Source organism: Astyanax mexicanus, chromosome 20 (genome assembly GCF_023375975.1).
Source record: "Astyanax mexicanus isolate ESR-SI-001 chromosome 20, AstMex3_surface, whole genome shotgun sequence".
NCBI classification, from domain to species: Eukaryota; Metazoa; Chordata; class Actinopteri; order Characiformes; family Acestrorhamphidae; genus Astyanax; species Astyanax mexicanus.
The window spans coordinates 23,147,145-23,173,214 of record NC_064427.1 but is presented as its reverse complement, the minus strand read 5'-3'; the positions used below and the strand labels follow the sequence as shown (position 1 = coordinate 23,173,214).

Below are 26,070 nucleotides of genomic sequence, written 5' to 3'. Positions count from 1 at the left end.
ATCTGAATCTGTTTTTTCCTTTACTTTCATGAATATACAGCATCTTTAACAGCAATCTCTCTCTTCAATAAATTACATCTGTGCTCATAACATATCATATCTAGTATCTTGTAGCCTTTTTTACTGCATTAGAATGATAAATAGTCTCTTCATATTAATAGTAGGTCCAGTGTTCTGATCATATACTGTTATATATTACCATATATCAGTCTTTGGTACTCGGATAAGTGAACGCGTCGCATTTAGCCAGTGCCAGGTGGAGGAATCTGTGGTGAGCACATACCATCATGCTGGACGTACACTAGTGATTTTGTACCTTGTCTTTTCTGTTGTAGACAAGTTCTAAAAAATAATAACAATAAAATCAATGTTTTTGATTGAAAAAGCAATGTTTGTGAGAAAAAAAAAATTCATTGTGTGTGAAATTGCTGCTTTTAAAGTGAAATACACTATTAAATGACCTCACTAGTCTTTTTGGCTGCACTGTAAACTCAATGAAGGCAGTCTGAGACACAAAACGTGAGCTAGAAGATAGGGGCGAGTCTGGTTATAATTCTTGTCTCTATTGCACTGACTCTGATTGCAAATGTCACAACATGGAAGGTATTTTGTGGTCTCTTTTCTATAGTAAGCCTTAGGATATATGTTTTGTGCTTGTAGAGGCTATAATAGACTATACTCAAACTCAAACTGAATGCCTGTACTCTTGCTAGTGCCAACACCCCGGTTACTGAGTATAATATGGGAAACAGCTCGAGTCACACGCGCCAACACCCCAGTTACTGAGTATAATATGGGAAACAGCTCGAGTCACACGCGCCAACACCCCAGTTACTGAGTATAATATGGGAAACAGCTCGAGTCACACGCGCCAACACCCCAGTTACTGAGTATAATATGGGAAACAGCTCGAGTCACACGCGCCAACACCCCAGTTACTGAGTATAATATGGGAAACAGCTCGAGTCACACGTGCCAACACCCCAGTTACTGAGTATAGTATGGGAAACGGCCCAAACCACTTTTACCAACACCTCATTTGCAGAGTATATTATGGGAAATAGCCCAAGTCGCTTGTGCCAGCACTCCAGTTGCAGAGTATAATATGTGAGTCTGCTCAAGTTGCTTGTGCCAGCACCCTGGTATAATATGGAAAATAAACCCAGCAACATGCGTCAACACCCCGGTTGCCAAGTATAATATAGTAAACGCCCCCAGCAACATGTGCCAACACCTCATTTACAGAGTATAGTATAGGAAATGGCCCAAGTTGCTTGTGCCATCACCCCAGTTACCAAGTATAATATGGACAATGGCCTAAACCACATTTACCAACACCTCATTTACAGAATATAATATAGCAATCAGTCAGAGTCACCTGTTCCAACACTTTAGTTGCGGAGTATAATGTGGGAATCTGCTCAAGTTGCTTGTTCCAACACCCCAGTTACCAAGTATAATATGGACAATGGCCTAAACCACATTTACCAACACCTCATTTGCAGAGTATAATATGGGAAATGGCCCAAGTCGCTTGTGCCAGCACTCCAGTTGCAGAGTATAATATGGGAGTCGGCTCAAGTTGCTTGTGCCAGCACACTGGTTTAATATGGAAAATGGACCCAGCAACATGTGCCAACACCCCGGTTGCCAAGTATAATATAGTAAACGGCCCCAGTAACATGTGCCAACACCTCATTTGCAGAGTATCATATGGAAAACAGCCCGAGCCACATGTGTCAAAACCTGGGTTGCAGAGTATAATATAGGAATTGGCCCGAGTGGTTTGTGTCAACACTGTTGCCATGTATTAACCGTATCTGGCCTGGCCTATGTTTCAGACGATGCTGCCATACATCAGCTGAGCTTGGGCCAATTCTTCACACTAACAGAGAGGTCATTTTTATGCACCAGTCTTACTTTAAAAGCACAAATTTCACAAAAAAAACACCAGCATCGCTTTAAACCAAGAAATCTAGACAGAAAAAACCGCAACACTCAGTGAACCTGATGACGGGTTATACGTTTAAGATGCCATGCAGTGTGGCCCCACCCCTACGGTCATGTTGAACTGTCAGTCAGGAGCCAGACAGATTAAGGCAGGTCAAAATGCTCTGAGAGAAACAAGATTTACATCCAGTGTAATAAATATGTAAACAATCACAGAAATATTCAACTTTAGAACTGAACACAGGTGAGTGAGATGTAGCCCTGGCAGCGGTGCTGATCCGTGTGCTTCAGATGTAGACGGGCTGCTCCTGGGCAGTCAGCAGGCGGTACATGGCGGCAGGCATGGTCTTCATGTGGATCTGAGGGAGAGGTTGTAAATTAATCAGAGTATCCAATACAAATCCTGTACAGAATTCACAATCATTTCTGCTCAATTTTCTGGTAGAGCTCATTTTGAAGTTTGTCACTGTGTTTGATGTTACTGTAGAAGATGCTGAACTTGAAGAAGCTCTAAACCCTCTGATTTTTGCTGACTTCACCTTCAGCTCCAATTTGGGTGATGTATGTGATTAGAGGCAGTGGGGCAGGATGAAGAGCTGATTGGCTGAGCTGCAGAAGCAGCAGTGTACCTCAATTCAACACAGGCGTGTTAGACAAAAAAAAAATCTCTAGATTCCACTTATAACTTTATCTTTCATCCGTAAGGTGCTCCACTCACATTTTTTTAATTTTCGGAGACAAGCATATTAATTTCAGCATATTATTTATAAAACATTTATTTCATAGTTTTTTTTAAGGGGGGTCTTAAAAAAGAAAAATCATTGATAGTTTTTATTATTGACCCAAACCAAAACCAAAAAAAAATTAAATGTTTATTTTTGGAGGTATTTATAGGGTTAACTGTATACTCCGTTATGCCGTACCTCTCCAACTGCATTTGAAAGAATATGAACAATCTTCTCATGGGGCGTGGCCACCACGCTCTGGCCGTTGATCTCAATGATGCGATGACCCACTCTGACTCCGCCCCTTTCAGCTATACCCCCCCTCATCAGACTGCAGATCTGGAATGGAGAGAAAATGTGCACTTTATATACAAACTAAACCTATATACAGAATTTGTGTGCCTCCTTTTTTTCGTGTTTCCATAACAAAACGGGTTATTGGAGAGCAGACAGGGTTCCTCCTGGTGAAAGATCTTGTAAATTGTGACCCTACTGCACCACACACTGACATCACACCTATTTAAGATCACATGACACTGCATACGGCACCTCCAGGAAGTTAATCACCTGAGTATTGAGATCATGTGTTCCCCCTTACTATAGTATATATGTATATACACACACTCTTGTAGAGTATTGAAGGTTCTCCTCTCTATAAAGTGTTATTCCATTGTCTGTGTTTTCCTACCTTGTTTTTGCTTTCCTCGACTCCAGGGTTGCCTTCTCATGTATGACCCATGAACTGTTAAACGTGTTTGGTATGTTTATTCTCTCTGGCTGCTGTTTACTGGTATTGACCTTGCTCGTTTTAGCTACCCCTTTTACTGTGGCTTTAAGCCTGTTTAGCCATGACATGAAATATGTATGTATGCAACATTATCTGTAACAGTAACCAGTAATGGGAATAATGGCGTTGAAATAAACGTCGTTACTAACGCCATTACTTTTTTCAGTAACTAATTACTCTGACTGTAACTATAACGCCGTTACCATTACCGACACCCCGTTACTGCACGTTACTTTAGCTGCTCAATGAACAATTTTTTTTAACTTCCCGCATACAGACAAAGGCGCAAGTGTGTGTATGTGCGTTGTGTGTGTGAGTCACAAGGGAGGGGAGGATGAGATAACCGCCTAAGCAATGATTGGCTAAGGTATAGTAAGATAATGTCTTCAGCCAATCAGAGAAAACAGGGAAAGGTGTTACGTGGGCAAGTAACACAAAAGTAACGCAATAGTTACTGTTACTGGTAACTAGTTACTTTTATAGTGGAGTAACTCAGCTAATAACTCAATTACTATTTGGAGAAGTAATTAGTAACTATAACTAATTACTTTTTTAAAGTAAAATGCCCAACACTGACAGTAACTTATGGAGGTGACGTAGGGATGAAACATCCTCAATTCCATACATAAAAAATAACACAGACATGCCAGAAAATACCCACAATGCCGTTTTGCACACTGAAGCCGAGCTGGTAGCGGAGGTCCGGTCTGCGGATGAGGACCATGGTGACCGGAGGACACCTGACAATGTTCATCTTTATCCTGGATTGAGACTTCAGCCCCTGGAGAGGAAATATATAAATTGCAATAAATGCAAATTTATTCAAAATAAAAAAAGGTCTTTAGTCATTTAGAGTCAGTATCTTCAAGATATTATATTCATAATGCTAATGCAAATTCATACAGACTTAAAGGGAATTCAGAACCTGTATGTCCACTTAAAAATGGATTTAGTGTTTTACAATGCTGAACATGATTTAGTTTAAGTCAAAGTCAAAGTCAAGTCAAAGTGGTTTTTATTGTCATTTCAGCTACATACAGAGTACACAGTGAAACGAAACAACGTTCCTCCAGGGACCATGGTGCACATAAACACAGTGCAGACAGAACAATAGTGCAACAGTGCAAAAGTGCAGACAGACAATACAACACCATACAGACACAGAATAATAAATAACAAGACAGTGTGCAAATTATGCAGTGTGCAAAAAAAAGACCAGTGAGGTAGTAATTACCTCTATTACACAGTGTGCAATAGAGTCCAGTGAGGTAGTAGGGTTTTTAGTGCTTTCCATTTTCTGGGGTAAGTGGGGTAAGAGTGTGTGTGCATGTACAGAAAAACCATCAGTTCAGTCTCTGCAGTTGAGGAGTCTGATGGCTTGGGGGTAGAAGCTGTTGCAGAATCTGGTCGTGCTGGACCGGATGCTGCGGTACCTTCTTCCCGAAGGCAGGAGGGAGAACAGTTTGTGTGAGGGATGAGTGGGGTCATTCACAATGCTGGTTGCTTTGCGGATGCTGCGAGTGGTGTAAATGTCCGTGATGGAGGGGAGAGAGACGCCGATGATCCTCTCAGCTGTCCTCACAATACACTGGAGGGTCTTGCGGTCAGAGACGGTGCAGGTCCCAAACCAGGCAGTGATGCAGCTGCTCAGGATGCTCTCAATGGTCCCTCTATAGAAGAGTGTGAGGATGGGTGGAGGGAGACGGGCCTTTCTCAGCTTCAGGGTCCAGGTGAGGTTCTCTGCTAAGTGGACACCAAGGAACTTGGTGCTCTTAACAATCTCCACAGAGGACCCGTCGATGTTGAGTGGAGAGTGGGTGTGTTGTGCTCTCCTGAAGTCAACAACCATTTCCTTTGTCTTGTCCACATTCAGGTGAAGGCTGTTGACTGTACACCAGTCTGTCAGCCGCTGCACCTCCTCTCTGTATGCTGACTCATCGCCTTTGGTGATGAGACCCAGCACGGTTGTATCATCGGCGAACTTGATAAAGCTGTTAGAACTGTGTTTTGCAGCACAGTCATGAGTCAGCAGGGTGAACAGCAGAGGACTCAGGACACTGCCCTGGGGGGCCCCCGTGTTCAGTGTGATGGTGCTGGAGGTGCTGCCCCCGAACCGGACTGACTGGGGTCTCCCCGTCAGAAAGTCCAGGATCCAGTTGCAGAGGGGGGTGTTGAGGCCGAGCGAGCTTAGCTTCCTGATGAGGTTCTGTGGGATGATGGTGTTGAATGCTGAACTGAAGTCTATAAACAGCATTCTGACGTAAGTGTCCTTCTTCTCCAGGTGGGTGAGGGAGAGATGAAGGGTGGTGGTGATGGCATCGTCCGTGGAGCGATTGGGACGATACGCAAACTGCAGGGGGTCCAGTGAAGAGGGCAGTCGTGTCTTGATGTTCCTCATGACTAGCCTCTCGAAGCACTTCATGATGATGGGTGTAAGTGCAACGGGACGGTAGTCATTGAGGCAGGACACTGTGGACTTCTTCGGCACGGGGACGATGGTGGTGGACTTGAGGCACGTTGGGACAGTGGCGCTGCACAGGGAGATGTTGAAGATGTCCGTGAGAACATCTGTCAGCTGGTCTGCGCACTCCCTGAGCACTCTGCCGGGGATGTTGTCTGGTCCTGCAGCTTTTCTTGGGTTGACTCTGCGCAGAGTGTTCCTCACATCCACTGCAGTCAGGCACAACACCTGCTCGTCCGGCTTGGGCATGGTCTTTCTCACCATCGTGTTGTTTTGTGCCTCAAACCGTGCATAAAAGTTGTTCAGGGCATCAGGGAGGGAGGCATCACGTTCACAGGACGGTGGCATTGTCCTGTAGTTGGTGATTGCCTGGATGCCCTGCCACATACGCCGCGCGTCACCCGTGTCCTTGAAGTGGCTGTGGATTCTCTGGGCGTGTGCGCGCTTTGCCTCTCTGATGGCTCTTGACAGGTCGGCTCTCGCTTTCCTCAGGGCCACCTTGTCACCCACTCTGAAGGCGGAGTCGCGGGTCCTCAGCAGCGCACGTACCTCAGCAGTCATCCAAGGCTTCTGGTTTGGGCGTGTAGTGATGGTCTTGGAGACAGTGACATCATCAATACACTTGCTGATCTAGCCAGTGACTGATGCTGCATACTCCTCCAAATCAACAGAATCGCCTTCAGTAGCAGCCTCCCTAAACATGTCCCATGCAGTGCACTCAAAACAGTCCTGAAGGGCAGAGATGGAGCCTGCCGGCCAGGTTTTCACCTGCTTCTGAACTGGTCTGGAGCGTCTGATGAGTGGTGTGTATGTTGGTGTCAGCCAAACACACATGTGGTCCGAGAAAGCGAGGTGGGGGCGGGGCTCCGCCCGGTACGCGCTGGGGATGTTTGTGTAAAGAAGATCCAGCGCGCTCGCTCCTCTCGTTGCAAAGTCCACATATTGATGCTAAGCTCAAGTAGCGTCTGCAGAACCTCATCCGGTAGCGTGTTTTCTGGCTGATTTCTCCACTGTAGCAGGGTCTGGCGGTGGTAGAACATGTGCACGGGTGTTCCGATGCACATATTTGCAGGAAATAAACGGAAAAAACGACAAATAGTAACACAAAAGCACCATTTAACGGACCCGGAGCGGCCGCTGCGTGTTAACGCGCCGCCATGCACTATTACTAGTGCATCTCAAAAAAATTGAATATCATTACTTTATTTCAGTTCAAAATTTGAAACTCGTATATATTATATAGATGTATTAAACACAGAGTGATCTATTTAAGCATTTATTTCTTTTATTGTTGATGATTATGGTTTACAGCCAATGAAAACCCAAAAATCAGTGTCTCAAATAATTAGAATATTATATAAAAGATCAATAGGTACTTTTGGCAGAGTGGGCAGTGTGCCAAGTCCTGCTGGAAAATGAAAGCCGCATCTCCTTAAAGGTTGTCAGCAGAGGGAAGCATGAAGTGCTGTAAGAGTTTCAGGAAAAACACTGTGCGGTTCTTATAAGTCTGAATGGAACTGGTTCAAAATTATTGGGGTAAATAGCCTTTCAAAACATAAAAAATATGTAATGTAACAGAACAATTTATTTAATAATCATCCCGTTCTCCACAGTTCAGTGAAAGGAGCAGAAGAAGACCCTCACTTTAATGATGCTCTGGCAGGTGGACAGCGGCAGGCCCACCAGGCTGGTGCCGTTCACCGTCATGATCTGATCTCCGATGTTGAGCCGCCCCGATTTAGCGGCCGGTCCGGCGTGCATGAGGCTGGCGATGATGACGGTGGGCAGGATGGACCCCCAGCCGGACTCGACGATGACCACCCCCAGAATCTCGCCCTTCTGCTTCTCTATGTAGACCTGATCCAGAACACAGCGCAGAAACACAGCCAGCGTCAGAGCTCCAACCTACAGAACACCTGACTCTGACTAATCAGCTCCTTAATAAAGCGTTCCTGATCTGAACCCACAGAGACAGAACCGAGCATCACACCCTGCTGCAGCTTTACTACAGTCCATCACACTCAGAGACACAGCTGACACACAGCGTTACACACTCAGCTCAACACAGCTGTACGACACAGTGCGCCAAACTCCATAAAACTGAAACAACCGGAATTAAGAACCCAGATTTACTAACAAATGTATAAAATATAAAAAAAATAAGATAAGTACTACAAAAGATCAAAACATTTGGGCTCATTCACACTGTCCTAAGAATTCTCTTTTATGTAAGAGTCAGATTTGTATTGAAGTCCATTTCTGTCACTTGGAAAATAATAAGAGTTCACTAATTCATACTTATGAGACACTAAGTCATAATTATGAGATAAAAATCATAAATATGAGATTGTAAATCATACGTTATATAATACTAAAGTCATGAGATGCTAAAGTTATTTTTATTAATTATTAAGTTTAATTAGAGATGTTAGATGTTAGAGATGCTAAGTGATAATTATGAATAACTAAGTCATAATTATGAGATGCTAAAGTCATGATTGTGAGATACTATTTCATAATCATAAGAGTCATTATTAAAGTCATTATTAAAAGATTCTAAGTCATAATAAAGTTATATAATACTAAAGTCATGAGATGCTAAAGTTATTTTTATTAATTATTAAGTTTAATTAGAGATGTTAGATGTTAGAGATGCTAAGTGATAATTCTAAATTACAAAGTCATAATTATGAGATACTACTTCAAAAAAATGAGATACTATTTCATTATTATGAGATACTAAGTCGTAATTATGAGATGATAAAGTCATTATTATAAGATGCCAAGTCATAATTATGAGATGCAAAAGTCATAATTTTGAGATACTAAGTCATTATTATAATTGAGGGAGCAAACAACATGAACAATAATTATGACTTAGTATCTCTTAATTATGACTTAGCATCTCATAATTATGACTTAGTATCTCTTAATTATGACTTAGCATCTCATAATTATGACTTAGTATGAGATGCAAAAGTCATAATTTTGAGATACTAAGTCATTATTATAATTGAGGGAGCAAACAACATGAACAATAATTATGACTTAGTATCTCTTAGTTATGACTTAGCATCTTATAATTATGAGAAAAGCTTGAATTCCAGCTGTTTGCTGAAAATATCTCTAGGATATACTGATATTGTCAACAAAAAGCTGAAATTCATGCATTTCCATTTTAAACGGTGAGCTTGTGAATGACTTTAAAAATAGTGCTATGCCCCTATTACTAGCATTGTAATTCTGTTTACAGTATTTTAAAATGCTGGGGATGAATGGAGATGAGATAATTGAACAAAGTTTGTACTTGTTATCATGTTTCACTACAACCCAAGTAGATTTCACACCAGATTTCTCCTTTAAGACTAAAAAATAGAAAATTATTTCCACTAAACTGAAAAAAATCTATAATATTTAGAGAGTAAAGCATTATGATTTGTCCAACACAGTCCAAACAGCTCCTCTATTATGCAGCTCTAGGCGATGATCTAAAAAGGAACTTCCAACATTCTCACTGGTTGTCACAGACATGTACACAGAAGAAGATGTACAGAGAAGCTTCTGATTGGCTGATTTCTCCCTTCTATCTCCCTAAAACTCCACCTCAGTATCTAATGTAACTTTCTCCAGCTCTACATACACTGACCCCCCTCAGCACCGCATGCATCCTCAGTTCACTGGCAACAGCAGATCAGAACAAAACAAAACATTCTTCTTCTCCAAATTCTGATCTTTAACTCACGTCTCTGCAGTTCTCCGACTTGGAGAAGTGGATGAGGTCATCGTTGTACATGTCCTGAGTGTTCAGCAGGTCACTGTACTCCCTCTGACTCAGATCTTCAGGGTCAATCCCGTTCGCCCTCAGGAACTCCTGATACGCCACACTGAAGGCCTGACCAATAGACTGAGCTATCAACTGAGCCTGCAGAGCGAGAGAGAGAGAGAGAGGGGGGAGAGAGAGAGAGAGGGGGGGGAGAGAGAGAGACAGAGAGAGAGAAAGAGAGACAGAGAGAGAGAGAGAGAGGGAGTGAGAGAGAGAGAGAGAGAGGGGAGAGAGAGAGACAGAGAGAGAAAGAGAGACAGAGAGAGAGAGAGAGAGAGAGGGAGGGGGAGAGAGAGAGAGAGAGAGAGAGAGAGGGGGAGAGAGAGAGACAGAGAGAGAGAAAGAGAGACAGAGACAGAGAGAGAGAGGGAGTGAGAGAGAGAGAGAGAGAGAGAGAGAGAGAGAGAGGGGGGAGTGAGAGAGAGGGAGAGGGGGAGTGAGTGAGAGAGCAGATCAGGTGAGCTCATTGCACAGTGAGACAGTGTGAATGAGACGCTAACAGCTGGGAATAAAGGTGTGTGTGTATGAGAGAGAGAGTGTCTGTGTGTGTGTGTGTGTGTGGTAGTGTGGGAGTGAGGGCAGGATTGTTGCCTTGTTTAAAATGAGGCTTTAAATAAAGGAGCTGTTATCACTACAAACTTTTAAATGTATTAAATTGGACACTTTTGCAAACTACACTATACAGCTCTGGAACAAATTAAGAGACCACTTCAGTTTCTGAATCAGTTTCTCTAATTTTGCTATTTATAGGTTTATGTTTGAGTAAAATTCACATTGTTGTTTTATTCTATAAACTACGAACATCATTTCTCACAAATTCTTCCAAATAAAAATATTATCATTTAGAGCATTTATTTGCAGAAAATGAGAGATGGCTGCAATAACAAAAAAGATGCAGAGCTTTCAGACCTCAAATAATGCAAAGAAAACAAGTTCATATTCATAAAGTTCATGCATCTTGGCATGTTCTCCACCAGTCTTACACACTGCTTTTGGATAACTTTAAGTATTGGGCAGGTGTCCCAATATTTTTTCATATAATGTTTGCTATAATAATGTGACACTGAAGTTTTATACTGTACTTACGTCCTCCGACTCGAAGACGTGGCAGACCATCCTGTATTGGCGCCGCTCGTCCTGCGCTGGGTTTGAGTGATGCACGTCCGCCGTGTCCAGCTGTTCCTGAGCGCTGCGGGACCGGACCATCTTCCTGCGGGCCATCAGAACCACCATGTTCCCGATGTCCGCAATGTACGAGATGGTCCTCAGAGGATGGTCCATCATGGTCTCCTGCCAGGCAGGTAGGGGTGTAGAAGAATACTGATATACTGATAGTATTGAAATATTGTGATATTTTGTTTTGCGATACTATACTGACACTGAATTATTTTTATTAATAATGAAAATCGATGTAAAGATTGGAGGCTTGTGCTCATAATGACAGTTTATGGCATTTCCACCTGAATAGTTGTTTTTTTATTACCATATTTTTTTTGCTTAAATAAGCCGCACCTAAAATCCTTTAATTTCCCCAAAAATCTAATCTAAGGCTAATGCTAATGCTGCTGCACCCAGCCATAGTGGAAATCTGGAAATCTAAGCTGTAAATAAGCTGTAAATAAACGGAAGCACTTTACTCACCCAAATAAACAGTTTTTAGAAGAGGAATCTGTGTAGATTAACATGCAGCATTCGTTTTTCAAAGAAAGTATTTTTTTCAAGAATTTTAAGTTTGTTTACTTAGCTTAGCTTTACTTAACATAGTAAGCTACCCCCCAGCCCCACACCCAGTGGCAAGACCTGCTGAATTAGAAGGAAAATGTGTTCCTTACTAGTGTCGCATAATGCGCCTTAAAGAATTATAAAAAAAATAAAGAATAATAGAAAAAATAGAAAATACGTTAAAGCAGTCTAAAAAATGAGAGATAAAAACATAAAAACTAATTTGCAATAAAAAGAGATAGGAGGCATTGATACAAATAAGAGAGAGAGAGAGAGAGCATTACTCATTACCTGTGTGTCAGCGTTAAGCACTTTAATCCTCTGAGTGGACATGAAGAGGTCCACCTCGATGGCAGATGGAACCTCACCCTCAGCCCCCTGCTGAAACCCCACACAACAAAACAACAGCCATACTTCAGGATATAAAATCAGATAAAACACCTAAAACACTTCAGATTAATTATAATTCTATAAAAAAACATCACGTGCATCATTGAAATTTATTTCATTAATTTCATTTTATTTAGCATTATTTTTAAAAGTACATTAAATTGGTATTAGCAGGGCTGATACTGGAACATAATGCGATAGTTTGCTGCGTTGTATATTGTGATATTTAAAAACAACTATTTTTTTTTAAAGCAGGGGTCAGCAATAGGCAGCCCATGGGCCAGTTTGAACTATGATGAAGGATTAAAAAAAATGCTTCTCTGGTGAGCTTTTGTTTATATTCCTCCCCTGTCTCTCTGTCGTGCTCAGTGTGACTTTAGTTTCTGCCCGTTTTTGTTTTTTCGCCCGTTTTTGGGCTGCTTATCTCTTTATGAGGGCCCAATTTTTTTCCATCCGTGTCCCAATAATAGCCGGGGCAGTGGTAGTGTATTGGACCAGGACCCTGACAACATGGGTTCGAGCGGTGTGTTTATTTTTTTTTTTTTTCGGGTGTACTTGCTTTGTGATCAACTGTTCTGCAATTGAGTTAAACAACCCGTTACACTTCATTTTCCAAAACAGATTTTTTTTGTGGCCTGCCACGTAATGGCTTGGAAAATATCTGAGCTGCGGCCAAACGTAATTGCCAACCCCTGCTTTAGAGTACATCAAAAATGTTCTGAAAATAATAATGTATATCTGTATATCTGTAAAAAGAGCTAAAGATGCAGAGCTTTCAGACCTCAAATAATGCAAAGAAAACAAGTTCATATTCATAAACCTTTAGGAGTTTAGAAATCAATATTTGGTAGAATAACCCTGCTTTTTATGTTCTCCTCCACCAGTCTTACACACTGATTTTGGATAACTTTATGCTTTACACTCCTGGTGCAAAATGTAAGCAGTTCAGCTTGGTTTGATGGCTTGTGATCATCCATCTTCCTCTTGATTATATTCCAGAGGTTTTAAATTTGGTTAAATCAAACAAACTCATCATTTTTAAATGGTCTCTTATTTTTTCCAGAGCTGTATATATAAAAACAATAAAATAACTATTATTAGATTTGATTTCTATAAATTGCCCTTTATTTTGAACAAAAAAAAGGAGAATGATCATGATGCACTGATGCATTTTTACAGCTCTTGTTCTATAACACTATACTACAATTCAAATACTCAGCATTAATAAACACACACACACACACACACACAGGGATGACAAAGGACCAGCTAAACACAGAACATCTGGACAGGGTGATCAGCGCTGAAGGATGGGGAGGGGGTTACTGTTTTAATATCGTCTATAGTTCTGCTCCCACTGCTCTAATCCCCTCTATTTCATCTAGCGATTCCCACAAAGTTCAGGAACATCCAACATGAGATAAACATCACTCGGATCACCGGCGACAAAAGTAATCACTTCACAGTGGACACACAGCGGACTCCGCCCACCAGACAGCTACGCACGACCCAACATTAATAACATCATCATCATACTGTACCTTCTGCCTGCTCTGGGCCTGTTTCTGGGCTGCCTGTTCACCGAGGAACAAAGAGAAGAAGAGCAGGTCAGGAGGAGCCCACAGAATTCACAGGGACACCGCGGGGGGCCGTCACAGAGCCTACGCGATTGGCCGAGAAGCTATCGGTATTCCAGATGTGATATTATGGGATAGTTTAGCCAAAAAAGGGGGGACGGGGGTGGGCGGGTTGGCATGGTGAGGAGTTTCGCACGTTGTGATAGGCTGATGCCGAGTATGAACCCCTGTCACCGTGCCCTCGCCTTATTGGAGTGGCATCAGCCGCCCCGAGGAGCAGAACTGTCTGCAGTCATCAACAGTTTGTCACTCATATTTGTTTGTTGTGCCCCCTCACCGCTTTACTGCAGGAATATAAACCCCTCCGCCAGTCTGTGTGAGGAGCCTCGCATAACCTCCATCACAGACTTCACCACGGAATCAGCACAGACATCAGTCTCAACACACGAATAAAGAGCTACAAAACTTTTTGGACACCCTTTCTTAATAAATGCATTCAGCTAATGTATATAAACACACACAGCTTATGTAGTCTCTGTAGCGAAGGTTTGCCAACTACTGGATTGTATTTATTGTACTTATAGTACTGCCAAATACTGAATTTATCTGCTCCAGAATCCTCAGAATTAGTTTCTCAGGGGGTCCTGAGGTAATTTCAGGGTTTATACACCTTTTACACACTTTCAGAACGTTTCGAAACATTATTTCTATAAACTTACAGTCTAATCTTCCTGGAACATTTTGGTGGAATAACCCTGTTTTTAATCACCGTTTTCATGCATCTTGGCATGTTCTCCTCCACCAGTCTTATACACTGCTTTTGGATAACTTTATGCTACTCACTCCTGGTGCAAAAATTCACACTGTGTGTGTAAAGTACATATAAATATATATAAGTAAAGTAAATGAACCCCCACCCCTAAGGCTAAGTCCACTGCAGTTCCGGTATCTGTCTCTTACCCGGACGCGGTTCATGGCCTCCTGGGCCTGCTGCATGCGGGCGCTCTTGGTGGGCGTTCTCTCTGACAGCAGCTGGGTGGAGCCCAAGTAACTGGCAGCGAATATGATGCCATCAATTAAATCCTCTGGATCACACGGACCTGGAACTGGACAATTCACAAGCATCAGAAAATAAATTGATAATAACTGTGCCTGGGCACAATATATACATTATTGACCTATTGTATAATATATAAATAACCACATTAAATTATGATGACCTTATATTTTGTCTTGCATGAGCCAGGGTGTTGATTTTTTTTTAAGTATTTGTATTTTATTTGATATTTTTATTTAAAATACTTTTTATAAACATATTTTTTTTTATAAACTTGTTTTAATTCCAATGACTGAATATTTTTAATAATTTTATTATTTTAAAATATTTTTCAAAGAATGCAATAGCGATATTGTGCTATTATAATCATTTTATTTAACTGATAATAAAATAATGTTTTGTATTTATTGCTTGAACAATACAGTAAAAAAACTGTTCTAAAACAGGTCTAATAATAGCACTAGACTTTATTTTCTAAATCAATTTTGCTTATCTCTTTTCTTCAAATTATTATTGCTTTCCATTACTTTATTATTAAAGTTTAATTCCATCAATTTCTCTGTATAATGAATTCCTTAAAATGGTGCAATGCAGGGAAATGTATCGACTCGATTAAGTCCACAGTGTGGTGACACAATGAGGGTGAATAGAACAAGACCCCTGAAGAGCTTCATGTTTATAAAAGCAACATCCCAGAAAGTTATTACACTAAAAATGGTTAGGAATATATTTTCTGATTCAAACTCACCATCAACGTACGTAGGGAACGCAGCCAGATTTCTTCTGAGCTGTTCATACAAAAAAACAAGGCCAACACAACGGTCACAACTGCTGTAAAATCTCTGTGAATACAATTAAAAAAAGATAAAGTAAAAGTAGCACAGGTTCAGTATAATCCAGTCTCTCACCTCTTCAGCAGGAGGTAAGCTGGGTATGACATCTGCATCCCGGCTCTGGAGCGTCCTGGAAGATTCTGCTCCCAGAGGAGCTACAGGATCTGAGACTGGAGCCTGAGAAAATGACAGGACGCAGCTGATGGTATCAGTGGGAGACATTTTAATCTGTAACTTTACCTCAGTAGTATTATTCTGCACTGAATACGGTGCACAACCTCGAGGATGATGCAAGCCTGAAGCTAGCATGAAGGGGAGTGAAGACACATGGGCAGAAGGGCTGAGCAATATATCGCAAATATTGATTTATAATCAGACTAGGATGCTCGCTTGTGCACACACACACACACACACACACATATATATATATATATATGTGTGTGTGTGTGTGTGTGTGCACAATGCTCGCTTGTGCACACACACACACACACACACACACATATATATATATATATGTGTGTGTGTGTGTGTGTGTGCACAATGCTCGCTTGTGCACACACACACACACACACACACATATATATATATATATATGTGTGTGTGTGTGTGTGTGCACAATGCTCGCTTGTGCACACACACACACACACACACACACATATATATATATATATATATATGTGTGTGTGTGTGTGTGTGTGTGTGCACAAGCGAGCATCCTAGTCTGATTCATTTCCTCTAAAACAAACTTGCATGATTAATTTGTGCGGAAACCTTTTTTTTTTTTTTTTTCGAAAAAAAGGTGGTGCACACCAGATACTAAGATGTGAGCACCAGATACTATCTCGTAAGTACCAGATACTATGTGGATACGATAGTTAACTGCAGTTACTACGTGGTGAGATACTACGGTATATGGTGAGCTCTAGGCACTTTGTATTGAGTACCAAATACTATGTAGTGAGTACCAAATACTATATAGTGAGTAAAAGATACTATGTAGTGAGTACAAGATACTATGTGGTGAACATCGGACAGTATGTTTAGCTGCAGGTACTATGTGGTGAGGCCCAATTACTAAGTGTTGAGCACCAGATACTACTGTTTATGGTGAGCACAAGATACTTTGTAGTGAGTATCAAAAACTATGTAGTGAGTACCAGATACTATGTTGTGAACATCGGATAGTATGGTTAGCTGCAGATACTATGTGGTGAGCACCAGATACTATTTGGTGAACACCAGATACTAAGTGTTGAGCACCAGATACTACTGTATATGGTGAGCACTAGATACTTTGTAGTGAGTACCTGATTATATATAGTGAGCACCAGGCACTTTGTAGTGAGTACTGGGTACTCAGTGGTGAGCATTAGATTCTATTTGATGAACACTAGATACTATGTAGTGAGCACCATATACCATCTCGTAAGTACACATTACTGTGTGGTAAACAACAGATACTATGGTTAGCTGCAGGTACTATGTGGAAAGCACATGTTCAGCATCAAATACTACTGTATATGGTGATCACCAAATACTATGTAGTGAGTACCAAATAGTACTGTATGTTGTGAGTACCCAATACTTATTGTATGAGGTAAGCACCAGGCACTTTGTATTGAGTATCAGATTCTATGTGGTGAGCACCTAATACTGTAGGAGAGCACCAGATACTGCGTGGTGAGCACCAGATACTACTGTATTTGTGTGCATCGGATACTATTTTACATGCTGAGCACCAGGCACTTTGTAGTGAGGACCAGACACTATGTAGTAAACACCAAATGCTATGAGAGAGCACCAGATACCATGTGGTGAGCACCAGATATCAAGTAGGAATCAGATCAAATTGGGACCTTGTAAAATTAAACAGAGTCTTCTCATGAATCTGTGGTGATATCCAGCTTTAGCAGTCACTGACCTTGTACTGTGGAGAAGGAAGCTGAGGGTGAACTGGAGAATAGAGCTGTGGGTGGCACTCCTCCGCCGGGCTAACATCTCTCCTCATCACCCACACTGGCTCTTTGGGTTTGTCAGGTGTATAAGGAGAGCGCACAGTCTTGGTCTTTACCTCCTCAATGGCCTCCTTGATGTCTTTTATGGCCAAAGAAATGGCATCTCCAGAAATCTTGGAGAACCCCTGCACTGGGCTTTGAGCCTCTGCAGATGGCCTGTCCTCTAATGGCTCATTTTCGTCCATAACAGGCGAAGGTTGACCAACCTCAAATGGCTCCTTTTCAAGCTCCTGGAGTTCTTCAAAGCTGCTGTTGGAGCTTTGTGTGTGCTTCCTGACTCGCCTGGACCCTCTATCTGGGCTGCTGGCCTCGTCCCCTGACTGCTCATCGTAGTGGTGCAGCCTGGACCCCACTGAAATCATCTGTCTGGGGTCCTCTTGTGGACTGATCTGGGGTTTGGGCTCAAGAATAGACAGATCCTGGACAGTCTGAAAGCCCTGCTGTTCCTCAGACCGTTCCTGATAGTCTTCAGCGAGGTACAGCTCTCTGTGTGACTCTGGTGGAGTCATCTGGTAGAGTTTTGGGTAGGATTCAGAGTTGAGTCGGGAGTAGGAATCAGAATATGGCTCTGGACTGGAGTCCGAGAGAGGTTCCTCGTAGGAACGAGCCCGAGGACAACGTTCGGGTCTTGCGTCTGTGCTGATTGGAGTGCAAGTGGTCGGGCTGAAGTGGGCAGGACCTGCTTTGGGCTCTGTGGCGTAACTCCTGAGGGATTCAGAGAAAGGCTGAGGCTGGAAATGAGGCATGGCTAATGGCTTGACAGGAATCGCGGCAAAGGGTGGCACGTCCACTCTTATGGGCCCGGTCCTCCTGCTGTGGGAGCGGAAGGAGTCTTTGGATCCACCACTGGTTGCTCTGCAGAGCTTCTCTTCTTGACACTCGTGTTCGGGATCAGCTTTTTGGCAAGAATCAATCACCTCCTCCGCTTCCACTTTTTCCTGACCACTCTCTACGTCTTGTTCATTTGCACATGCTTCACTTGCTTCCCCTGATTCTTTTTGGTCCTTCTCTTCTTGGAGGTCCTCGGTCTGCTCGGAGTGGGTGTGGAGGCTGCTCTCGGTACTGGAGGAACAATGCAGACCTTGGAGTGCTTCATCCGGTTCCTCAACAACTTGCTCCTCCTGTGGTGGTGGAGTTGGCTCCTCTTGGGAAGGAGTTAGCTCCTCTTGTGAAGATGGTGTCAGCAGCTCCTGTGAAGACGGAGTCAGCAACTCCTGTGAAGAAGGGGTCAGCAGCTCCTGTGAAGATTCCTCAGGAGATTGAGCTTCCCCTGCCTGGAGGACATCTCCTGTCTCTGAAGCACCCAGTGGCTGTTGTGGAGCTGCATCTCCACAAGCCTCTCTAGGTTGCTGCTTGCTTCTAGGCTGATGGTGACCTCTCTCTCCACTCCGCCGGTACCTGGATACTGCCGGACGAGACTGCTGTCCTTGCCGTGGCTCGGCATCTCCACCCTCACTGACCTTCCTTTGTGCCTGACCAGGGACGTGCCTCCTCCGATGCCGTGGTGGTCCCCGGCTAGTCCCAGACTGCCCAGACTGTTGCTGGTGCGACTGCTGGTGGTAGTGATGGTGGTGGTGATGATGGCCGTTTCCTTGACCGTCCTGGCTGTTTAGCTGGCATGGCCTCCACCTGGGACGACCACCTCCGTCCAAAGGTGTCCCATTAGGCTGCCGGCTGCGATGAGTTGGGGGCGCCCTAGGTCCAGCCTCCTCTGGCTCCTCCCTCTGACTCATGGTTGCTGTATCAGAGGGGGCATGACCTGGATGCTGCTGCACAGCCTGCTGGAAACAAAAAATCAGGAGAAAATTGGAGTTTTGCAGCTCTTTTTTCAGTTCTTAGGATTGCTTGGTGGCTGATAATGATCGTGTTTGGTTTGAATTGTCAGTGTGAAGAGACAAGTAACTCTTGTGTTTGGTCAAATAAGTAAATAAAAATTAAATTAAATTTCATGTTTTTCCTTGTGAGCCGGTTTTTGTTTTGGGCTTTTTCAGTACAGTGGAGAAGTGGGCGGAGAAGAACGACAGGATTTCAGTTCTTACTCATGAATATTCTTGGCATGCAAACATCTTGCCACTGATTGGCTAACAAAACTGGGATGTTCCCTTCACGTTTCTCTCACCTTTAAAAATAAAGTATAAAACAATGACTGATTGACTAACAGATTTTAGGTCATATTGCAGTGTTTTCTCTAGAATTTCTTTAAGCAGCAAAGGCACTTTACTGAATTCGAAGACATAAAACAGATTATAGCTGCTCCCAACCTTTTCTTAACTGGTTGGGAGCAGCTATAGTGAACACGTCCACCGAGTGCAGCTTAGACCGACGCCGGAGAACTTTGAAGGACACCGCGCGGTGAACGCAAGACGCGCGTTTCCGCAAGCCATCTGAGAAGGACGGGGGAAAGGCAGAAAGGACCGTCGCAGCTTGAAGATTACAGCTCGTCTTTCAACCTCAAAATTCCACTCGGAGCGTTGGGACTGCAGAGACTTGCAAAACATGGCGTCGGCTTGCTTCGAGAATAAGGATTTTGACTGTGCCGCTCCCACTAATCACCAAAAGAGGGCAACAGCGCGCCATGGTCGTGAGTGGCAATATCAAGCCTTGGCTTTTAGGTTTTCTTTAGTTGATAAGAAACTAGTATTATATCTTGTAAATATTTAAAAGTGTGATAGGACATTGTGTGCAAATTTTGTATGAATATTTCTGGCCTGTGTTGATGAGTAATTTGACATTCCTACTTTGGATTTTTTGTTTGGTTTACCATGTGCATGCTTGTTAATTGAATTAATAATGAGGGTTACCTGTAGCATACGATATGCTTAAGGTTTAAGATTTTGATTACTACTTTATAGTATTGTTTCAAAATAATTAGGAAAATGGCTCAGCGCAAAGAGAGTACTCTTGTACTTGAGGGAGTAATTCAGGCTCTTGAAGAAGAAAAAATAGAATTACAAACCAGGTTAGAAACTGAAACAGATGCAACATTGAGAGATCAAATGATAGAACGCATAGCTGAAATTGATAACAGTCTGCAAGCTCATAGCGCAGAAAGCCCTGAACAGCCAAGACGATCAGAAAGAGAGCGAAGACCAACTGAAAAGTGGCTTGTCTATGCAAAAGAAGAGAGTGCAAAAAAGGAAAGAAAGTTTATGCTAACTTATGTAACCTTCAAAGGTGAAGTTCAGTACATAAGGAGCAAACTCAAAGAAGAATGTGACAAGGAGAGTCTTGAAAGTATGATGACTACTTTGGAAGAATATGAGTCACACTTAAGGCAGGAGTATGAAAGCTTACGTGCATTGACCACACCAAGTCAAGGCATAAGATGGCGAATGGATAGCTGCACCTCAGTAACCAAAGATGTAGTTGATCTGTTGAAAATGCGCTGCTTAGAAGTAGGCAAAGAGTTTGATGCTGCTGCAGTAAAGGAGTCACTCTGCAAATTACTTCAGAGAGATGATGCAAGATCAATATATGGGTCCACTGTATCAAGGGCAGAAGTAGATAGCGTAACAGGAAGTCAGGTATCCATAAAGAAAGCAGAAGTAGCAGCACGCTTGGCATCAAAACGCGCCAAAATAAACAGAGAGAGCGAAGTAGCTGCACAAAGAAAAGAAGTGTTTGCTCAGCAAGAAAAATTGAAGATGCTGGAACACCAAAGAGATCTGGAAGCTATGCAAGCTGAATATGATGTGTATACGGAGGAGGAAACGAAAATGAACGCTGAAATAAGAGAAAAGAAAGAAGCAACTCTGCCTCTAAGTCAGCCCCAAACTTGGCATAACACAGCTCCATGTGCTCAGAGTCTCCATGGCTCATTAGTCCCTCCTCATTCTGGAAAACAGTCTGAACAAAAATTGAATGAAGCTTCACTAGTGCAAGCCTTCAAAGAATCTTTGATGATGACAAGACTTCCGGCACCTGAGCCATCGGTGTTTACTGGTGATCCTCTTACATTCATTGAATTGCAGACCAGTTTTAAGGCCTTGATAGAGACTACTTGTACAAGCCCAGCACATAGACTGTTTTATCTCAGAAAATAAAGGGAGATGCGCTGTCTGTGCTGGAAGGAACATTTTACAGAAGTGATGAAGAAGCATATACGCAAGCCTGGGATGCACTGAACAATCGCTATGGCCATCCATTCATAGTGCAAAGAGCCTTTCGGAGTAAACTTGGTAGCTGGCCCAAGATAGGACCAAAAGAGCCACTAAGATTAAGAGAGTTCAGTGATTTTCTTGTGTCATGCAAAAATGCAATGCCTCACATATCAGGTCTTGAAGTTTTGGATGATTGTGAAGAAAATCAGAAGCTACTTCAGAAACTTCCTGACTGGGTATCAGCTCGATGGAATCGATTTGTCACCAAGGAAATGGAGGATGGCAAACCTTACCCAAGTTTTGAAGAGTTCTCAAACTTCTTAGCCAAGGAGGCACGCATCGCCTGCAACCCGGTGTCCTCGCTTCATGCTTTGAAAAAGACTGAGGAGAAAACAGGCACAGAAGCGAAACGCATCAAAGCCAGAACCCTCATGACAACAACAAAGGTTGCTCAAGGGAAAGGTCACCCTTCTAAGAGTACAGGTGAATCAGTAGGCTAAGGATGTCTTTAATATGAGACACTGCCCCACAGTACGGCAGAGGACAGCGGAGGACTCTGGGGACAAGGACACTCTCCATTGTTTCCTTCAGCCCTCAAACAGCTGGCAGATGGCAGGACAGGAGACAAAGCGCAGACGTCACTCAGACCCACCGAGGGGGAGGGGTTAAGGATAAGGTGATTTATCCTGCCCTCAGCAACCTTACTCAAGAGAAAGCACAGGACAGTGAGGAGATGCTGGAGGTGATGACAGCAGCATCAGTTAAATAGAAGGTCAGGGTGAAAGAGGCAGTAAGCTTGGCTACAGATGTTTACTGTACAATTATGATATACAGCTGTGGAAAAAAAATAAGAGACCATTTTAAAATTATGAGTTTCTTTGATTTTACCAAATTGAAAACCTCTGAAATATAATCAAGAGGAAGATGGATGATCACAAGCCATCAAACCAAGCTGAAATGCTTCAAGTAAGACTGGTGGAGGAGAACATGCCAGGATGCATGACATCTGTGATTACAAACCAGGGTTATTTACATGTTTTATGTTATTTCAGCCATTTCTCATTTTCTGCAAATAAATGCTCTAAATGACAATTTTTTATTTAGAATTTGAGAGACATTTTGTCCATAGTTTAGAATAAAACAACAATATTCATTTAACTCAAATGTATACCTATAAATAGCAAAATCAGAGAAATTGATTCAGAAACTGAACTTCATTTTTTTCCGAGCTGTATGACCACACTTAAAGTCGGCCAGATAACCTGTTTAAACTTTGGGCATATTTATTGAGATACAGATTTTCCTGTAATGGTAGAATGTTATTTGCAAATCTAATAGCATCCCTCACATTTTTAAACAAGGAAAGACCTGGCGATGCAGCTGGTCATAATAGTATCTGCCATAGTGCCATAGTATCTGCCATATCTGCCAAAGTGGACGAGCATCGTCTCCTTGAAATATCGCAATGAAGCGTACAATCAATAAAGCTAGGGTCACTGATTGCAGGATCTCATTAATGTAACCTTGGACTGCCAAAGTGACTGAAATGAGGACCAGAGGTGACCCGGCATCATACAAAATTGAAACTGCATCCCACATTTTTTGTATTTTTGGTTAGAATTTTAAAAAAGTGATGTGTGTATACATGTATATTGCATGTATATTTATATTAAATGTAAATAATATAATATTCCAGGAAAACTGACACACAGTATCCACTATGCTGTATACAAAGCAGTGATAAATAATGTTGCTGGTCCACTATTGGTCTGTACACCCAGGTCAGCTCTAGACAGTCGTCAGCAGCCAGTCTGGCTTCCACCTCCTAACCACCAGGAGGGCTGGACAATGGGCCATGGCCCAGCCACAGATGGCCTGACTGTAGGCCTCAGCCACACTCCCGCATCGCCTGGCCTGGAGCTCAGCACGTCCATCTGTCGTGCCTCCAGTCAAAACCCGCAGGCAGGGGATTTGCTTCACCATTAACTCAGTGATCTTCGGCTAACCCCCCTTTGGCATCACCACAGCCCTTATCTCTATTTGTGGTGTGTTTACGACATAGACTCACAGTGTTTACACCAGCAGCCATGTCTAATTGCAGTCTTGCTCCAAAAATTACGAAAATTAGAAAAGGGCTGCGTCCCAAAACCAAACGTACAACATTCTTCACTTGTAAACTTAGCATAATGATGCTATGAAGTTTGGAGCACAGCCTTAGTAAGCTGTACTGTCATCAGAATTGTCCGCATAACAACACATTGTGGTTTTGAACACAGCTTTAAGCCTAGTAGGCTTTACCACCATTAGAACTCCATTCACTTGTGTAGTCAGCATAATAATACACTGTGGTTTTGAACACAGCCTTGGTGAGCGGTAGGCAACAGAACATATATAATGCAGACTATTATGTGCCTTGATATTTGTCTCCATCCCAAATTAAACCGATTACATCACCATAAGAAATCCATTTGTTAGTATAGTAAGCATAATAATACCATGTAGGTTGGAATACAGCAAAATTGATATAATGCACAGTATTTTGTGCCTTGATATTTGGCTGTCCCAAACCAATTCTATGGCGTATCCTTGGTTTTACTAAAACTGGTGCAAATTCGGGCTGGTTCACTGAAAAACAACAAGGTTCTTTTAAAATAAATAAACGCTTACAATAAATCACTCTGTGTGTAATATATCTGTATAACATACAAGTTTCACATTTTAAACTGAATTACTGAAATAAAGTAACTTTTTAATGCTATTCTAATTGTTTAAGATGCACTACTATGTATACATGCCAGATGCAGTCCTCAGGGTAGACGGTTGTTTCTGGTTGAGAGTACGCTGTGTGCTATTGGTTGCTGCTTCTCACTGTTTTGTGGATGAGTGCTGAGTATAAATAGTTGTGACTCCTCTTATATTATAATTATATTATGTCACTTAAATGCCACTTTTTTAAAAATGACAAAAACATCATTAATTGTACTGTTATTGTCTAAGCGTGTCCCAGAGGAGCACAGCACACAGCACAGTGGCCTGCACTGAGGCTGTGTTCCAATAAGTGTACAGAGTACCACGTAAGGGCGTGTGCCCATATGCTTGTATGCTTGTGTGTAAGCTAGAACACTAGTTACGTTAGATAGAACGGCCTTTGGGCGTTCGGACTTGTGCCAGACTTCTGCCTACACGTCGATAAACGTTGCAGAACTCACACGTCATGCAAACATTTAGCTCAAGTGCCCATGTCTCTGGTTCAGCACTAGCTCGCGGTAACAGCAGTACAGCAGCAAGTGCACAGGTAGTGCACTGGTTCTCGTATTGGGACGCGGCCTGTTAGGTAGCCCTCCATTGCTAATGAACTTCCCCGGCAGGTACCCGCCTCGAGCACCGCCGCTCTCCCCGCTTCACCGGCTTATAACTCAGCGCCAGATACAGAAAACCGCCCCAGCTCTTCATCTATCAGAGATAAAAGCTCGTATCTCACCTGTTTAGGACCCGGATGGATGCAGGACTCGGCGGCTCGCGCTCACCATCTTTGCCCGTCCCCGTGTCCCTCTTATCAGCGCGGATTAGGGCAGCGCGCGCTCCGGCCCCTCCTTCAGCACCGTGACATCAGAGGATTACACACGATGCGCTCGAGCGCTCAGAAACACACACACACTGATATACACACACACCCTGCCCCCCAGCTGTCAGTGAAAAAGCTGAGTTTGGGGCATCTGTAGGTGTGTAATGTTATCGTGTGTGTGTGTGTGTTGGCTGTGAGGGTTTTATTGTATCACTCTGAGAGTGCACTGCGCTGTACTGTACGTTTATTCACTATTTGCATTGGCTATCAATTCACCAATCACATCTCACCCATCCAGTACCTTTGTTACCGTGACAACATTTGAGTTACCATGGAGCTCTGGGCTCTAGGGGTTGGTTGCAAATGTGTGTGTGTTGTGTGTATACAGTACTGTACAGTGTGTTCAGTTAATTCCCAGCCACAGGTCTTCATTTATCAGGAGATATTTCTAAGAGACTGCTTCTAAACTACACGCTACACTGTTGTTACATGGTTGATATGGTATCCCAGGTCATCCCTTTGGCATTGCAATGTGGTTACTATAGGTGTTGCTAAGAGTTTGTCAGTATTTCACTATGTTGTTGCTGGGTGGCAGCTATGAATATCTGGCGTTGTTGCTAGATGGTTGGTATGGCATTGCGAGGTGGTTGCTGTGGTGTTGCTAGGTGGTTATTACAGCGTTGTTCATTCATTGCTAGGTGGTTTGCTATGGGGTTGCGAGGTGGTTTCTATTGGTTATTATAGTTTTTCTATTTGCATTGGCAATCAATTCACCAATCACATCGCACCCATCCAGTACCTTTGTTACTGTGACAACATATGACTTACCATGGAGCTCTGAGCTCTGGGGCTTGGTTGCAAATGTGTGTGTACAGTACTGTACAGTTTGTTTAGTTAATACCCAGCCATAGGTCTTAATTTTTTAGGAAATATTTCTGAGACTGCCTAGGTGGTGTTGCTTGGTGGTTATTACAGTGTTGCTAATTCATTGTTAGGTGCTTGGTATGGTGTTGCATAGTGATTGCAGTGGTGTTGTTATAGTGTTGTGAAATCAATACTAATTGG

The 26,070-nt window shown here is 42.7% G+C and overlaps 1 protein-coding gene across 6 annotated transcripts; it reads right to left on the bottom strand.

Annotated features, from left to right (window-relative positions):
- Position 1: 1 nt before the first annotated feature.
- apba1b (amyloid beta (A4) precursor protein-binding, family A, member 1b) lies at positions 2-25,182 on the bottom strand. Of its 6 annotated transcripts, XR_007427402.1 has the most exons (14): positions 24,922-25,182; positions 17,247-19,121; positions 15,401-15,502; positions 15,241-15,280; positions 14,396-14,541; positions 13,400-13,432; positions 11,760-11,849; positions 10,833-11,036; positions 9,666-9,845; positions 7,568-7,780; positions 4,124-4,243; positions 2,874-3,014; positions 1,339-2,309; positions 2-1,034 (listed from the first exon to the last, which is right to left on the bottom strand). XR_007427402.1 is itself a non-coding variant. In XM_022681206.2 (13 exons), exons 2-13 carry the CDS (start codon positions 19,071-19,073, stop codon positions 2,238-2,240), a joined length of 3,168 nt encoding a protein of 1,055 aa, XP_022536927.2. In that variant the 5' UTR covers positions 19,074-19,121; positions 24,922-25,182; the 3' UTR covers positions 2-2,237. The 6 variants fall into 6 exon arrangements, 5 of the variants coding, with proteins under 5 accessions (XP_022536927.2, XP_022536930.2, XP_022536928.2 ...); XM_022681206.2 differs by having other exon boundaries at positions 2-2,309; XM_022681209.2 differs by having other exon boundaries at positions 2-2,309; positions 11,760-11,846.
- Positions 25,183-26,070: the final 888 nt, after the last annotated feature.

Excerpts from the sequence above, each read along its gene's own strand:
- apba1b (XM_022681206.2), bottom strand. The coding sequence starts at position 19,073 with ATGAGTCAGAGGGAGGAGCCAGAGGAGGCTGGACCTAGGGCGCCCCCA. Across the intron at positions 7,781-9,665 it reads AGTCGGAGAACTGCAGAGAC|GTCTACATAGAGAAGCAGAA; the intron begins GTGAGTTAAAGA and ends GTTCTGGATCAG. Across the intron at positions 2,310-2,873 it reads TTTCAAATGCAGTTGGAGAG|ATCCACATGAAGACCATGCC; the intron begins GTACGGCATAAC and ends CCTCTCCCTCAG.